We start from the raw sequence: 17,867 nt of genomic DNA on the forward strand, positions 1-17,867 counted from the left end.
CATGGGCAGGACGTTTAATGCAGTAAACAGATAGCCGATAGTCACTTGGGATAATTGAATATATTCCAAGATGTAGTAAGTGTGAGCAGCAAAGAGTCAGGCGGGTGAAAGAGGTTAACAAGTTTGAAGAAACACTGGCAAAGATTAGTGACGCAGGGCAGGGCCAGTAGGAGGCCGGTGCGAGAGACTTTTGCCCTGCAGTGGGCATAGTTATGCTGATGATGACGATGATTAGGTGTATGTGCCATTGACACATTCAATTCGTCACCTGACGTGTTCATTTCTACGTGGCAGGATGGTGATGGGGGAGCCAGCCAAAGTGGAAACGGCAGCCAACATTTTTCGGGAGCTTTGCTACAATCATCGTGATCAACTGGTGGCTGGGATAATCTGCGCGGGATGGGACCGGCATAATGGTGGCCAGGTAAGGAGATTGTAGCCACAGTGCTGTCATAGGTTGCCAGTGGCATCAAAATACAGACACAGCTATATTTTTGTTGGGGCAGGAGCCACATCAGATGATAAATTTCTCCTCTCAGAGTGCTGCCACTTGCGCACAACATAAGGCAAACCAGAGACAACATTGTAGCAGCTACTTGTAACAACATTTACGGACAAATTTGGAATCGGGTACCAGAGGTTGAGGTTGTGAAAATGATGGACCAGGTTGTGAAAATGATGCGCAGACTCAGAAGCAAAATGTACTTGCCGCCTTATTTTGCTACTGCCACCTAGAGTCCAAGATGGAAGGGCGCCATGCAGAACATGCTCCCATACCTTTTGTTCTCCACATGATCAAAGAAGTGTTAGCAATACCTGTACAGCATTCCCTTTTGCACCATCCCTGGTGACACATTTACAGCAACACACAGGATCCTAACCATTCTCAGTAGCTGTTCCATATCATTCCCTGTGGCACAGACTTTGAGGCCCACATGAATATCATTGCCAGAGATGTTACACAGTCAACGTCCAGAGCATGCCATGCCCTGCTAATGAACATGGAAATTTTTTGTTGCAATGCGTATTCATGGTCAGGAACAGACTCCATAGACCCTAGACAAAGTTCTTCGGACAGTGATAGCTGTACAATAAATGGCTCACGCTAATTGTTACTCCTCTGGAGCAAACAAGAAGTGAAAGCAAAAGCTACAACTTCTGTGCCCACTAGAAATTGGCTGCAGGCTCCTTTCTTCTACACTAAGTTGCATGTGGGTGTAACATCATGTAGTGTAGAAGCCAGGCTGATGCTGCTGGCAAGTTGTGGCAGGTATGGTTCTCTTGAGTGACTCCTCAGTTCTGCAAAATTTTGTCCTGACATCAAAAGTGTGCACCTCTGGCATTTTGCAGCAAGCTAAGGCGACATGTTGAGCCACTTTGCTACATTTCCTGCAGTTTGTCGCCGTATTTTGATGTGCATACTGTGATGCTTACTTTTACCTAGGTGCAGCACAGTTACTGTGTTTTACTGGGCTCGTAATTGCGTATTCAGGAGGCTAATTGTTTGGTAGTTTCACACTCAAAAAGACTTAAGTAGTTTCACGTTCAAAAAGACAACTTTTAATGCTAAACCTTTACTTGCTCCATTATGAGAAAAGCTGGAGGTGTGTGTATGTCTGTGTACTTGCATGTGGCACAAAAAAATCCCAGTGATGGCAAGAAAATAAGGTGACATCATCATGTGGCCGTATGATGCATACAGTAAGCCATGCATCGCCGTTTCAGACAGTCCTGTACATGTCGTTCCTCTGTATACTTGCCACTGGCCAAACTCCATGTGTCGCTAGTTTTCCCGACAACATTTGTACCAGAATTATGATGCAACCGTTTGTCATACAGTGTTCCAGGTGGTGTCATGCAATTTCTCGTTGCATTTAACTTATGTGTGCTAGTCAAGTTGGACGGCAGCTTGCGACGGGGAGTTGAACGGATGACAAGTGCACCTTTAATTGTATGCCTTCCCAGAGTCTTTACCCCTTCCCTTAAGGCTCGGCTGAGGTGTCCATCAAGATGTGAGACATATAGAGCGCTCCGGGTGGCGTCATACGCACGCACGTGTGTTGTGCGGGGGTGGAAAAACTTAAATGCATGTATAAGCATCATGCGTAAACAATGCACCCAGGGATAGTAATGCTTTCGTATTCCCACATGTAAGCAGTCATAAGTGCGTGCTGAATTTTTTTTACCTGCCTTGCAGTCAAGAAAGCCAGTGAAGTTAAGGCCACATTCTTTTCTATATGGTTTCCCAGGTGTACATGGTTCCACTGGGAGGCATGCTGATGAGGCAGCCAGTGGCCATGGGTGGCTCTGGCAGCACATACTTGTACGGCTATGTAGATGCCAACTACAAGTCTGGCATGACCAAGGAGGAGTGCCTGAAGTTCGTCACAGATGGTGAGCCAGTTTGTCGTGGCTTCTACTTAAGTAAAATGAGCCCCCTCAAATGTGCAACTGTCCATTGTCTTTTATGCTACTTTTGTGCACTGGCAATATTAAAAATTTAAAGGAGTATAGACACCTAAATTTTGGGGGGGTGTTTTCTTGTTTGTAATGATGTGTAAGACATTATTATTCGTGGATTACCACCTGGTATTCTCTAACGACTACTAAATAATTTATAATCGGATTTCTTTCTAGTGATATTTTGATTTAAACGCCTGAATGAGGACTGTCACGTCAGATTGTGGTTATAGGTCACGTGAGGCATGAAAAAACTGCAATATAATCGCTGCTTCCACATTCATTGTCATTTTAGCTCTTGAGGAAGGCCGTAGTGAATTAAAACGATGTAGCAGCAATTGGCGTTTTTTCATGCCTCACTTGACATGAAACCACTCTTTGACGTCACAGCCGTTGTTTGGGTGTTGAAACCGAAACAGCATGGCGGAAAAATGCGATTATAAATTATTTAGCGGTCGTAGGTGAACACCACAAAGGTGATTCATGCATAATACAGTATAATCTAATTAATTCGAACTTCAAGAGACGAAAAAAAGTTCGAATTAACCGACACTTCGAATTATCGAATGACCCCGAAAAAATTGCGAGAAACCATTCAATTGCTGCAGATTTATTTGGACAAAAATTCAGAAATAGTCGCCTACCTTTGATGCGAAAACTGCATCAACTGCGATTTTGCGCAGTTCTGTGAGATACTTCACTGTGCGAACGTTGTAGTGAGCCTCGAAGCAAAATTGTTCCAGAACGATAAGAGCCTCCACGGCCTCTTTCACCGTGTGGCGCGGTACCTGTGGCAGCTCCTCACATGCGTGTTGCCCTCCGAGGCTTAGTCGTCCAAGGCACCGAGCACATATACGAGAATCCCGACCTCCGTTAATGAGCCAGCGACGGCCACACCCACGTCTGTGTTGATATAGTCATCAAGACGTGCTTGTTCGGGAAGCAAGTCTTCAAAATGATCGTCATCGGACAGTGCATCGGCGCACTCGTCAATGGCGCGAACTGGTTCATCTGCACCAGAGTGAGCAAGGCCGCAGTGAAGGAAACAGTTGGCGATCACCTGCGGTGGTGTACTGTCCCACTAATAAGCTAAGATGTGCACGGCGCTGAGAAGCAACACTTCGTATGTTTTCATAGCCTCATTGCACAGGTGCATCCTTTCCAGGAGGTGCCTCCTATACTCCGTCTTGATGAACTCAATGATTTCCTGATCTATTGGCTACAAGGCAGCCGTGGTGGAAGAAAGAAGGCTAACTTTATAGCCTGTAGCCCAGAAACGTTGCAGTGTACACTGGAATTATCAACAATCATCAACACTTCCCGGTCGTTCACCCGGAACTGACGGTCCAGCTTGTGCAGCCAATACCTAAATATCTCCGTGGTCATCCATGCCTTATGGTTCGCGTATTAGTCAACCGGGAGGCTTTTCAATTTTTAAAACGTCTAGGTTTTGGGGCTTGCCAATCACAAGCAGAGAGAGGCGCTACATTCCAGTCATGTTTTCCGCAAGGAGAATCGTCACTCGTTCTTTGTTGCATTTTCCGCCGATACAGGGATCCCCCTTAAATGCGATGGTTTTGTTCGAGAGTACCTTGAACAGTTTCGTAGGTACTGAACATATCTTCCGGCGCAAATGCAGCAGTATGCTTACGGAGCTCTCTAGCTTTCCAGTTGTCAGTGACGTCATCGACGGCAGCTGCTTCTCTGCACAGGCTTTTGAATGAAAGTCCGTGTCTCCCCTTAAAATGGCTCAGGCAGCCATCAGACGCTTTAAATGTAGTAACCCTCATCGTCAGGGCAAACCTTTCAGCCTGCGTGCAAACCGTTGCGCTGCTTAAGGGCAGCAGTGGGCTACAAGAGTCACCAATCCATCGCACAACGGCGCCTTCCACCTTGGTGATGCGCTGCTGTTCGTAGACGCTTTCGCCTCTTGTCAAACTTTTTACCCTCATATGCCCGCATAATCTCAGATTCCATATTCACATACGTTTGCAAAGTGCTCTTCATGTCGTATTTGTGCATGACTCCTTGGCGTGAGAGCCCGTCTTTCAAGGCATTCAAGATTTCCACTTTTGTAGCCAAGTCCTTCGCTGGAAAGTATCTCGGTCACTTCGGAATAGCCATGATGCAGAGTTCTTGCAGAACTGTGCTTGATAAGAACGGGTCTGCCAAGCGATGCAAATGCAGGACCACACACAACGAACAAAGCGAGACAAGCACGTAGCCTCGGTGCGCTGGAGCACAAAACCACACGTGAGCAAACGCCGCCAACGAAGCGCACACGCGAGCCAATCAGCGTCTGAAACTACGGGCAGCTCGGCTCGGCTTGGCTCGGCTAGTTGACTTATCTACAGCCAGTAACCTCTCCCGGCTCTGGCGGGCTTTCAGAAACCGAAAATATGCGTCTGGCAGCTGTGTGATCACTGTCGTGCTCACTAAGCAAGTTGCGAGTGCGTTGCAAAAAAATTCATTGTTAATTTCGGGCTTCTGGAAGTATATTTTCGCGATTATTTGCCGTAAAAGCCGTACTTCGGCACGCCTGTGTCACGGAAGCTGGGCCGAATTAACCGGCGCAAAAGAGTACCAGCGTTCGAATTATTGAGCGCCCGACTCCATATAGTTCTATGTGTGCTGGCCGGGCCAAAGCCGGCTGTTCAAGTTATCCGATTTTCCCAATTAACGGGGGTCGACTTAACGAGGTTTTAATGTAGTGTCTTCCGCATCATTGTAGAGAAGAAAACATGCCACCAAAATTAGATGTCTATTCCCCTTTAAGATTGTGCAGTGAGAACTCTTTGTTCTACAAGGTTGTGTGTAAGGTACTGTGTACAATCAGTGTCACTCTGGAGGTTATTGCTTGCAGCTCAGCTGACTAAGACCAATGAAATTTAGTTCAAACAACAGTCACTTACAGTCTGGAAAAGTGGAAAATTGAGCAGGCAAGGGGCCATCTGCATTGATGAATTTTTTTTGATATTCTTGAAAATGTGGACTATAGTAGAGCACTCTATTCCATCAGGTTAAAGGGGAAGCTGGTCTTGGAAATAAAAGTTAATGAAGTCACACTTGTGAAAAAAATCGTGGAATATGCATGTTTGTGTGCCGATTCCAAATATGTAATTTAATTTTATGTGAAACAAGTCCTTGTGCAATATGTTGTATAACTTTTTGCCACAAGTTTTGAAGAAATTTTGCTGTAGGGAACTTGCTAGAATGCATATCATTGACATCTCTTGACATCAAGCTATGCAGTAAGGATAAATTTCTATTCCTGTTTATGAAGTGACAACTTCAAAATCCTATCACTCAATTTCTATGACAAGCAGGATGATAGTTATGCCCTTACTGCAAAGCTTGATGTCAAGAGAAACCAATAGCATGCAATCTAGCAAGTTTGCTGCGACCCCCCAACACTAACACATATCACATGGACATGTCCCCAAAACTCCACCATCTAAAGCCGCATAATGCGGCCCTGGAACTGCGGGAGGTGAAGATGACCAGCGCATGCCTTGATGACCAGGCAGCGCTCCTCCTCACAGCCAGGTCGGCAAAAGCCTCCGGAGCCCTGGCCCACACACCTGCGCTTCAGCCACCATCCTCTTCAATAAATGTTTCCTTGCTCACTCACTGCCTGCAGCAGAATTTCGTTAAAGCTCTCGACAAAAAGTTACATAACATATTGCATAAGTGCACAAGGTCTTGTTATACATAAAATAAAATGCCATATTGGAATCAGTACTCAAAAATATGTTCCCTGAAGATTTTTTAATTGTGACTTCATTCATAAAATTTTTTTTCTAGGACCCTCTTCCCCTCCTTAACCCTAAAATGATCACCTTCAAATCGATTCCGACTGTCTGTTCAGGTTTCACGCATGCCCTGACTGTGTGGTGCTGCTAAGGCTTTCCAAGCTGCCGCTGCCTAGGAGTTCAGTTCTAGAGTTGCCTACCTGGTTAGTTTGCAGCATGTGCTGGTCAGAAGTGTGCCGAGTTGGGCATGTTGGTAACGACGTGAAGACGGACAAAGATAGATACACAACACAGGTGCTTGTGTTGTGTACGTATCTGTTCCAGTCTGCGCTGTTACCTGCATGGTAGCGCTGGTCAGAATAGTGTCAAGTTTATTTTGGTGCAAGATGCATGTGCTGGAAGCCCCACTCCACTGATACTAGCTGTAAATTTTTTGGCAATTAGTGGTGCACTATGATAGTGGCATTGTTGACCAAAGCACTAGCATGAGTGTGGCCGTAACTGTCCTCCTTTCTTGCTTGCTGTACCTTTGAGACATTGGAATTAAATTGAGTGACAGCAGCCAGTTGGCCTCCTCCTCTTCAGCTGTCAAGCTGATGCAGGCAGTGAAGCTGCGGCTTCGTCCACTGTGAATTTGTGTTGGAGCTGTGTTTCTGTAGCTGGACATTAGAGAAAGGTGGCTGATTCACTTGCACGTAAACAGGGAACATCTGCGTTGTGCTGTCCTGGCTGTTCTCCAAGACACGGCCATGCATACTTTAGAAAGTTGTCTCACAGCTGCTCCAACAGCACGAATGCCAGCAATGCCTGCCCAATTGTTGCAGATTTCACTCCAAATTGCTCTCTGCATTTTCAGTCTTGTGCGTCCATGATATAAGAGCCAATCTCAGCTTTACAATAATGTTGACCGTAACTAAAGTTCATTCTGGTGAATGTAAAGACGCATCAGAATGGGAACTTTGAAGGTTCTTTTTATATTAACTGATATTTTGGATAAACCAAATGGTTTTGTATATTCTTGTCATGTGACTACTGGAAGTTAGCTGCATGTGGCAATGCCCTTTCCGTTATCAGTTCCTGCTCCCACATATATTGGAGAATGTGCATGCACCTTTAGCACACCTTTCTTCGTCTATCCACAGCAATATCCTTGGCCATCGTTCGCGATGGCAGCAGTGGAGGTGTCATCCGGCTTGGTGTGATCACCAAGGATGGCGTGGAGCGCAAGGTTCTCACCGGAGACGAGATTCCCAAGTTCTACCAGGGATGAAGGAATGGCCTTCCGCTTCTTGTACCCTTTCTGAGGAACTTACTAAACCTGCAGTGCCCACCCTCCTGCTGTCTTATGGCTTTCATTTGCCACTAGCAGGATTTTCTGAAAATAACTATGCGCAGAATGCAGCATCAAAATGGTTTGCACGTGATGTTAAAGGCGTACAGACGGACTCAAAACTTTTGGGTGTCCATTTTTTTTTTTTTCCAGAAAAAGGCCTACGTGCCGAGTAATCATGAAAATGAGTTCTCAACACCAGTGCACAGCGTGAATATTTATTAAAATTTCAAACAATTACACAGGCAGTATCAGTTGGCATCAGCGCTTAAGTGCACCTTGACGTCTCATCCAACTGGCCAACCTGCACTACCATATTCCTGGTGATGTCTGTCGCTAGTTGTTCATAGCTATCAACAACCTGTGGGTTCGATGACATCGCCATGATTGGGGAAACTTCACTTCCATGTCACTTGACGCAGGTGGAAATGGGCAGCTCCCAGACAACGTTCAAAACCATGTTAAATTGTTCGACTCAATGGCTGCAACTGAAATCTTCTCGGAGGCATCTCCTTGCACCCATGAAACAAATCGTATCGTGTATTTGCATTTGAAATTTTGTCTGCAGTCCCTAAGGGTGCCATTCTGGAGCACCAGGCAAAACTATGACAATGCAGATCAAAGTAGGTGGTGACAGTGGATCACAGCACATCTGAAGTTTTGCCATACCTTGGGTCTCTGACATGGTAATCGCTGTGATGTAGATACAGGCCACCTACAAAAACAGTAACAAGGCGTGCTGGCTGTATCAATACATCGATCGCTCGCACGTGAACGCGTTACTGATACTGTAAAAGCAAATTTTCACTGCAACACAATGTGCAGGAATGTGCTTTGATGTTATTGTGCGACTGCTTGTCTCTTCAGACGTGTGAGGGTGAGGCGGCTAAAGCTACAAACAGCGCATTTGAGTCTTACAACACCAGATGAGCTCGTATTTCACAAAGCACGATGACAAATTTGGCTGGTCACAAGAGGGGATGCACAGAACGTCCGGACAACCGGGACGCCGAGGTATTCACTCTGTCGTGCACAACACGTCGCAGGCTTCGTCGAGAGGCAAACTTTGTAACAAATCTTTTATATCCTCCACCTTTTCGGAGACCAGATCCATGAAATCGGGCGGGCCCCTACTCTTCACGACGGTGCGCTCGGGGTGCACCGAGAAGTCGTCGTACCACATGTCCAGTCTCAGAATGCCGTCGTAGTCTCCGAAGTTGAGCACCAGATCGGCTGTGATGAAAGTGTAGCTTCCCGCAGTCTCAAGCTTGCGGCCCAGCAAGTGCAGGCTGTGTTTCCGCTCCGTATTCTCGACCTGTTGCTGGCGCGCTACGTACGCCTTGAGTCGCTTGGGCAGCTTCGCCAGGGCCACGTCCAGCGACGAGTGTTCGATGTCTTCGCGCAGAGCCCAGGCCGTTGCCAGGGGCAGACTGATTACATCGACAGTGCGCCGCTTGTCAAGCATGCACTCGAACTTCTGGCCACCTACCTCGCAAATTACTTCCAGGGAACCGTCTTCAAAGGCGCGCAGTTTCAAGCCGTGTACCGACTGTTCTGCGTAGGCTCCCTTGTCCGATGCACCGTGACGATCCATCGCGTTTCGAGACAACGCTATAACGCGATAGTGTCAGGCCGGAGAGTTGTATGAAACTCTATGAGTGAGATAAACTTCACTGCCACGGCTGTGTCAAGGAAGTGAAGAATAAAACGCTGTCAGCATCAAATTGGTCGAACTGCCCGCTGTCCTCTCTAGACAGCTCCCACCATGGCTCCAACCTTTTCAAACGCCATCAACCAAACTGACCAATCCCCATGCCTCCCCATGCCAAACAATGCCAAACCCAAACTAGAGTGAACTCTACCCACACTCCTGCCGATGATAATGATTGTGATGAACCTTTTGGCTGTTATGTGATACGTCTAAAAAAAAAATTAAGGAAAGCAAGGAAAAATAAAGGATACGCTGATGGACGAGCCAAACACCGAAAAGTCTTCATAATCACTTCTTCAAAACTAATGGTATGTCACCTCAATTTTACTTTAGTGGTGCATTTATTTATTGATGACTAGCTCTAAATAGCAGTTGTGAAACTATTAAAAAGTAAAAGTGCTAAAATGAAAAGCCAGAAGTTTCGCTACCTCTTAGCATGATACATGCCGAGAAAGAATTGGTCTAACCAGCGCGTCATGCTGCTCGCTTATTTCCGTCAAATAATTATATGCTGACTCTGTGGATGTCGCCGAGCTTGTCAGCTGAACCGTCAGACCGTCAGCTTGTCATGTCAGCATGTCCTACCTACACTGTGCTCGTGCCTTAAATGGCGCTGCTTTCGAGCCTTATAGTTGTTTTTGGATTATGTTGAATTGTTTCAGTAATTTAACTCTGTGGTAGAACGAATAGAAGGGTTGAAGAATTGGATGAAAGAAGGAAGACAGAAGGAGGCACCGTAGTGGCTCCGGATTTATTTCAGCTGCGGGGTTCTTTAACGTGCGAGCGTGCTCACATATTGCGTTGGTTTTTGGGAAAGGAAATGGCGCAGTATCTGTCTCATATATCTTTGGACACCTGAACCGCGCCGTAAGGGAAGGGATAAAGGAGGGAGTGAAAGAAGAAGCGAAGAATAGGTGCCGTAGTGGAGGGCTCCTGAATAATTTCGACCACCTGGGGATCTTTAACGTGCACTGACATCGCACAGCACACGGGCGCCTTAGCGTTTTTCCTCCATAAAAACGCAGCCGCCGCGGTCGGGTTCGAACCCGGGAACTCCGGATCAGTAGTCGAGCGCCCTAACCACTGAGCCACCGCGGCGGGGCCACATATTGCGTTGCGGTTTTGGTTTTGGGGATTAAAGAAATGGCGCAGTATCTATCTCACATCTCGGCGTTACACCTGAACCGCGCCGTAAGGGAAGGGATAAAGGAGGGACATGAAAGAAGAAAGGAAGAGGTGCCGTAGTGGAGGGCTCCGGAACGTCGCGACCGGAGCTAAGCCCGACTTCTCGGGCTCAGTAGACGAACGCTTTAACGTTATGTTAGTACTGCTTGTTCATTTCTGCTTCTACCGCATCTAGTGCTGAGCGGTCCAAAGAAAGTGACCCCAGTAATGACAGAAAATAAATCCGTAAAGCTGCTCTCTCTGTCGCGTGCGCTTTGCTTGAATTTATAATTAATTTCTATCATATTTTCCCATGGCAGCCCATGAGCGTTTCATGACCGTAAAAGGTTGCATGCCGATGTTTTGCACCCGGCTGCACCACATATGAACCATATATGAAGTGCAATGGTTGTAGACATTTTGACTTGGAGAGTTATAAACTGCAGCGCCCCTAATTTACACCGCCATCTAATTAATCTACCAGCCGGTGTAAATCTCCCAACCCGTCAGCTCTTGCAACCTTGGGTGTCCCTGGACGTTGTTGCCCCCACTTATTCATATTCATCTTGCATCTTCCAAATTGTTTCCATTTTCATATGAAAGCATTACTAGACCCCTTACAAGAATAGCCGGCGGCATGGGTGTGTGTGTGTGTGTGTACTCGAAGATGGCACAAAAAATCCCAGAGGTGGCACAAAAAATAGGGTGACGTCATCAAGCGGCTACATGACACACAGCAAACTGAGCACCCTCACTTCAGACAATCCTCTACATGTCATTCTTCTATATATACTCGCCACTGGCCAACCTCCATGTGACGTCAGTATGCTCAACATTCGTACAAAATTGTGACGCAACCGACGTTTGTCGTACGGCGTTGAGAGTTCTGGGTGATGTCATACTATTTTTCGTTGCATATAGCTTAGATGTGCTAGCCAAGCTGGAGGCAAGCTTGCGACAGGGATTCGAACCGACAACATATGCACCTTCAATTGTATACCTTCCCAGACCTTCTTATAAGAATTGTGATGCAACCATTTGCCGTACAGCATTCCGGCTGATGTCATATATGTGCGCGTGTGTGTGTGAGTGGTGTCATACGTTGCATTCATGTGGGTGGACGCAAACATCTGTCTTGCATCCACGACATGCAAGCTCGGACAACCGCATCACCATGTACCGAGAGGGTCCAAACAAATGCGGTGTGATGTGCAACCAATACAGAAACACAAGCTCATAGAAAAGCATGTACAAACATTACACCTAAACAATTAACCCGGGGACAGTATACAGTGCTTTCGCATTCCCACACATAAGCAATATTAATTGTTTCTGCTGAATTTTGTTTTTGTCGTCCATTCTCTTTTTTATTTCTGGCATATTCTGATAGTGTCGTTTGTGAATATAAAGGTGGGAATAGCCTTACAGTGACCACTGATTTAAGTGATTGTGGCTCTACTACTGTTTCATGAGGACATATATTAGAAAGGGTGAGAAAAAGAAAGAAGAAAAGCTCCCTTCATTGCCGGTTGGCACATAGCCTTTTTGCATGAGGACAAAAATTATTTTGTGACTAAGAAAAAACAAAAACAAAAAGGGTCCTGCCCGTGCCACTGGTTACATAAAGGCATAATGTAGAAAATTGAGGCATAAAAATGAACAAGAAAAACCCGCGTCTCCCGCACCACTAAGTATAGCGGGTATAATCACAATAGTAATATAATAGTAATATAAAAGATGTGGCCCTTGGGCAATTGGGATTTTGCCATCCAAAGGCGGAAAGAAATCAGTGCAGGAATGGCTACTAAAGCTACCTACAGCCAGAGAGTGGGCCTTGGGAAACTCCCCTGATCTCCCTTAGGAAGTAGCAGGCTGGGTTGGATATGAGAAGTATGGGTAGGGTTATGGGAATTAGGAGGGACTGGGGACTACGGAATTTTTCCGTATTTCTGATCCCTTTGGACTTTTTACCAGGCCTCCGTAGATAGTGAGCACTGAAATTTCAACTGATAGCGCGGCCCTCGGCCTCCAAGCGTGCTTTCATACCACAGGGAATGCTTGCCGGGGTCTCCAAACGTCCAAGACAGGGTAACCTAACAGGGGCTCAACTGATATCCCCTCCTCCAAGCCAGGTTCCACCACTCTGACTGTCCAACAGTATTAAGATGGCAGAGCTTTCGCACCACCCGTTCGGTACTTCAGCTCTTACTCCAAGGTACTGGAACCCTTTCACGGTTTTCGAATGGTGTCACACCACAGGCGTTAGCCCCCCAACATAGTCATTGTGGCCACTGATTTAAATGACTGTGGCTCTACTACTGTGCCAAATGGACAGTGCCCTCTAAAAAGAGTGATGGAGACACTGCTCGCCGCCCATTTTGGAAGCCCTCAGGATACATGATGCAAAAGATGTCCGTACAGTATTATGCTCTGCACAAAATTGCAGGCATACTGAAATGAAATTTTTTCACATCACCCACAATACCACAGTGTACACACATAGGTGAGGCGACGCGGTGAAGCTTGTACATCGTGCGCAGCCGATACAAGAGAATAATTCTATCATGTCCCTCATGAAATGGGAGGTGCAGCAGTGGCCGAAGTGCAGAAAGGTGTTGCACCCGTTTGGGACAGCTAACGGGCTTTTTTTTTTTTTAATTGGAGAAGTGTGCCATGAGGCTTCTTTGGCAAAAAGGTCTGCCTTTGTGTTAACAGATGGTAGCCACTGGAAGCAAGCTATAAAAGCTATGAAGTGTACCTTCTTCCTTAGCTAGTTCAGAGGCCAGAGGCAGAATTTATCAATGGGACTCCCTCAGTGCAGGTGCTCTAGCGCAGACTTGGAGTCTGGCATAATGACGATTTGCAGAGACGGACATTTAAGAGACCTTGCAATGGCCAATTGTTCAAGTGGACAGCACTACTCTTAACAAGTGCTCAGCCCAAGATGTATAAAGGTCAGGCACTACAATTACAGCTGAACCCGACTGCTCATGCCTGCTCACGGAGCCATAAACTTGCAGGTGACCCCTATGACACTGCTCAGATGTTCAAGAACCAAAGATCTTACTCCAGAGGCAGCGATTGTTTTGTGCCTGGAATGTCGAGGCAGCAATGAATGCCATGATAAAACCATGGCAGGTTCTGGTGACACCTGTGTCCCATGGGTGGCCAACCCACATGCTCTAAGGGTGTGAAGGGCTGCAAATTAGTGACTTTGTGTCTCGTAGTCTTCGAAGCAGGGCCTGGCCTGTATGGGTCACTGAAAGGCAAAATAACTGTAGAAGCAGTTTTTCTGAGGCCTGCAGATGCAACAGAAGGCAATGGGCTTCTTCTAAGACCTTGCTAAAAGAAGCCTGGTGTGAAACCCCCGTGCAGTCTTCAAGCCTTTCCTGTAGGGCCTTTCCAAGATGCTTATATTGGCTCTCTGATGGCGAAAAAAAAAAAGGCAGTGAGTAAAGAATTATGCTGGCCCCATTTGACGAGTGCAGCTTTGACATTGTTGAAGGACCACTACTCCATGTCGCACCCGTCAAACATTTCACTATGCTTAGCTATGGCAGTGAGGAGGAAGCAGCGTTGTGTCGCATGCATGAATCTGCGTTCTTTGCATAGGCATGCACAGGTCTCTCCATAAAGGGTCCTAAGTTCACGATAGTTCCCATTCATGTTTTCTTGGCACTGGGGAACAATATGGCACAAAATTTGCAGCCCACTTCCACATGTATATTAGGGGGGCCACAGCCTCTTCAGGATTCCTTGCATTCATAGGTCTAAGTGGACGTGGTGATGGCTTTCTCCCGGGAACAGCACAATGGGGACTTCTTTGCTGACAGAGAGAGACCCAACATGGAAAAATTAAGTCTGTATTTCAGAAGGAGCCTGCAGTGCTGCCGCCACTAGATGCTTATGCTGGCATCCGGATACCCACACGCAGATGTCATCAGTGTAAATCAACCTTATGCTGGCATCCGGATACCCACACGCAGATGTCATCAGTGTAAATACATTCGTAGCAGTGTACGGCCACATGGTAGGGCATCCGGCAGAGCTGCCATAGCATACTTCTTGCAGCACTCTTCGAGACAGTGTCCTCATGCTGCTAAATGTCTTTCCAAGGTGAACTCGAATCATGCAGTTGCAGAGAAATTTCTGAATGAAGTGTGTAATGAGCCCTGTCCCCTTTATGCGATCTGCTGAGAGAATGGCTTCTGGCAGGATCATGCTAAGTGAGACTGTTGTGGCTTTGACAAAGACAGATTCCCTTGTCAGAAGTTCAGCAGAATGTTACCAAATCAGAGAATAAAGCAACATACACAATACTTGCTTCATGGATGAGGATAAGTCGGGTAAAGTCAATCTAGGTAGACAAGATGTCATGCCTTGAGTATGCGTCAGTAGTATAGAGTACTAATCAGAATTATTTAAAGAAACAATTAGAGTTCAGAGGTACGCAGTACGCTTTATTTGCTGCCGCCTTCAAAGGACAGACTCAGTTGCAGATATGCTCTCTTCCTGTAACCTGGATTTAGAACACAGACAAAAAAATCAGCTGAAGCTATTATTCCAGATGCTCCAAGGACAGATACATATTCACAAGGAAACATATAACATACAAGCACCAGGCAAACAGAGTTCTAGACCAAATAAATCATAGTCTGATAATTTAGACACCCCTTCTTCCCACATGCAACTGAAATGTGGAATCACTTGCAATGAGTGTTGTGGAACAGAGTGATCTGCATGAATTGGAACAATCTCTGGATAATGATCTGCTTGAAGGTGCCATTTGATGCTTGAATGTATGTACCGTTTCATGCTGACGTATTCAGTGCTTGCGAATAACGCTGTTTTTCTATGAAACATTCATACCCTCTCTAGGTGGACCCTCGCACGAGGGTTGACAGTATTGTTAAATAAAACAAATAAATAAATGTGCAGGGACCACATGCTGGGCACTTGCTGTACCACTGCGATTCACTGCAGGTTGTCGTGTAAATTTCAGTCGGTCTTTCTCCCTGCTTTGGCCAACATTTTGATGCTATCCCTGATGATTCTCAGATTTCACCAGGTGAACAAAATTTTCCCAACAATTTCAGGTTTATCAAGTCGCCAGGCAACCCGATGTTGCAATGGTGTCTGGCACATTTAACTGATGGGGGCACAGATCCATTTTCTGGCCACAATGGCTAGACACAGCTAAATGCATATCAGCACAAAACTTTCAATGCATACTCGCTAATTCTTGGGGGCTTCAGTCCTCGTAGCCCATGGAAAACCAATGCTAGTTATGTTAAGAATGCAATGCAATACAGAAGACCAACACCTTCACAAGTTAAAAAAGAATCTTTATGGAAGAAAAAAAAGTCTGCCGCATACACATTCCAACCAAAAAGACATTTGCGTGAGTATAAAAGTCTAGCTCGTCATTGTCTTGTGTGTACTGTGTTTGGTGCCGACAGAGAACTGCACAGAAGCATAGCACTTATTTATGCCCCGTCATTGTTTCACTACAGGCTAGCGAGTGTCACTCCCAAGACGCATATTACAGCAAACGTGCCTGCATCCAAGCATCACAGTACACAAAGCTCGTGTGCATTAGCCTTCGACGCACTGGAACTATCATTCGGTAGTGTGCTGGCAAAGCGAGCCTGTCGGTAAAAGTGGAGTGGTACAAATGTTTCTTGGTTTAATCACAAGCTCCACCTTGATTTCACGATATAAGGAGGGTGTAACTTTGCGGCTCAAATATTAGTTCGTTTTAAACAACAAAGTAGTCTATGGAAAATTCACTGTTTCATTAGGCTAAATTTAGTCGTGTCCAAACAATTTACTGGCAGTAGTCTTGCTTTTGTTCTTAAGAAATCCTCCAAACATCTTTCGTAAATTAAAAAGCTTTGTGCTTGCATATTTAATGGTTATGCCTAACCATGTTCGAGCAGCATTAGATGCTGACATAGTGTTATGCGCTTCTTCGCACAGGCCATGGCCTTGATCTACATGCCCAGCGTTTTTTTCCTTTTTTCTTTTCAATCATGGCCTGCGCTATAATGCATCTCAAAAGGGCACTATATATTGCTTTTATCTCCATCCTGTTGTAAAACGAACAAAAAATAACTAAAAGAACTCGGCATATTCGACACTCACATAAACAAAAAAAAGTTGGAAGATTAAAAACAACACAACCAAGATCACAGATGCAGCTTACATTGCTGACTAAATTGGAATGTGTGCCCCTGGACGGATGTTGCAGTGGTTGACAAGATTCATTTTTTTCCGCCTTTCAGGGGCAAACCTCCAGAACAGACAACTCATGTCCCTAAGCAGCACCCCTGAACCACACACAGCAACTGCCTGCAGCCTGTAAGCGGAAACAAGCCTACCTCAATATCAGCCATTTTTTAGATTCACAGTCTTTGTAACAAGTCTGTAACCCACCAGAACCGTAGGCACAGCAGGAGCACTGCCGAGCGGTGGCGCTTAGCTGTACAGCATGCTTCAAGCAAGGTGGCTTGTCCCTTGCTCTTGTGCTCTTGCCGATAGTGAATTCCCACAAAAGAGTGAGAGGGACATGCCTCCACACTCAGCACAACCACGGTACAGGTAAGCACTGCTAATAACAACGGCCGTACTCAGCAGCGCTCCCGGTCTGGCCACAGTCATGGTAGGCTCCAAACTTTTCAATAAAGATCGTACACGCAGGTATTATGCTTCACGAGTTGCACCATGTGTTGTCACTGTTGCAGTGATAACACATGCAACAAAACTTTTCCAAACCTTGTGCAATGTACCATGAAAGCCCTCTAGCATCGGATGCTGTGTTATTATCAATGACAAATGCATCGCGGTATGCAGCAGTAAGGGAAATGGCAAGCTTTTGTGGCCACTCCAAAAAGTGCTTCACCTGTATATGGTGAAACAAGCCAGCCAGCCTTAAGCCACTTTTCTTAAGAAACCTCAGTTTTCCAAGGCGAACACTATGTGGGCACAAGTTAGATTTGCTCTTGCTAACAGCGCTTGTCTTTTCTATACTGCAAAATGTGCTGGTGACATTGAGCCACAACTAGCAAATATGTGGCTAATTCCCATACCAGTTAGGAATGAAATGAAGCCAAACTGTGCACACAGATATGTCAACAAAATTCAAAAGATGACTAAATAATACAAAAAGAACAGAGTTTACAGAGTTCAATCTGAAAAAAGAAAAAAGAAATCAAATGGCTCGGATATGACACAACACGTCATAGCAAGCCAACATATATATTATGGCACATCGGGAAGACTGGTTCTGGCAAGAAACGCTCATTCCTTTTTATTTAAGCTCGGCTTGGCTTTGCTGGCAGGAAACGGGTGACGTCATCCATGATAAAAAAAAAGCCTTTCCCTGGCACGCTGAGGCTCCTCGGTGCAAATGGACTGCATTTTGGCAAATAATGCACACCTTCCTGTGGAA

At 45.8% G+C, this 17,867-nt stretch overlaps 1 protein-coding gene across 1 annotated transcript in view; it reads left to right on the top strand.

Annotated features, from left to right (window-relative positions):
- The window catches only part of LOC144121210 (proteasome subunit beta type-6-like), a 9,098-nt gene extending 1,551 nt beyond the window's left edge, over positions 1 to 7,547 (top strand). The window contains exons 4-6 of the mRNA XM_077654294.1: positions 295 to 424; positions 2,250 to 2,394; positions 7,355 to 7,547. Coding sequence (XP_077510420.1) covers positions 295 to 424; positions 2,250 to 2,394; positions 7,355 to 7,482 — 403 coding nt within the window. The 3' untranslated portion in view covers positions 7,483 to 7,547. The remainder of the gene's footprint in view (positions 1 to 294; positions 425 to 2,249; positions 2,395 to 7,354) is intronic.
- The last annotated feature ends 10,320 nt before the right edge of the window (positions 7,548 to 17,867 follow it).

Source organism: Amblyomma americanum, chromosome 2, assembly GCF_052857255.1.
Source record: "Amblyomma americanum isolate KBUSLIRL-KWMA chromosome 2, ASM5285725v1, whole genome shotgun sequence".
Lineage (NCBI taxonomy): Eukaryota > Metazoa > Arthropoda > Arachnida > Ixodida > Ixodidae > Amblyomma > Amblyomma americanum.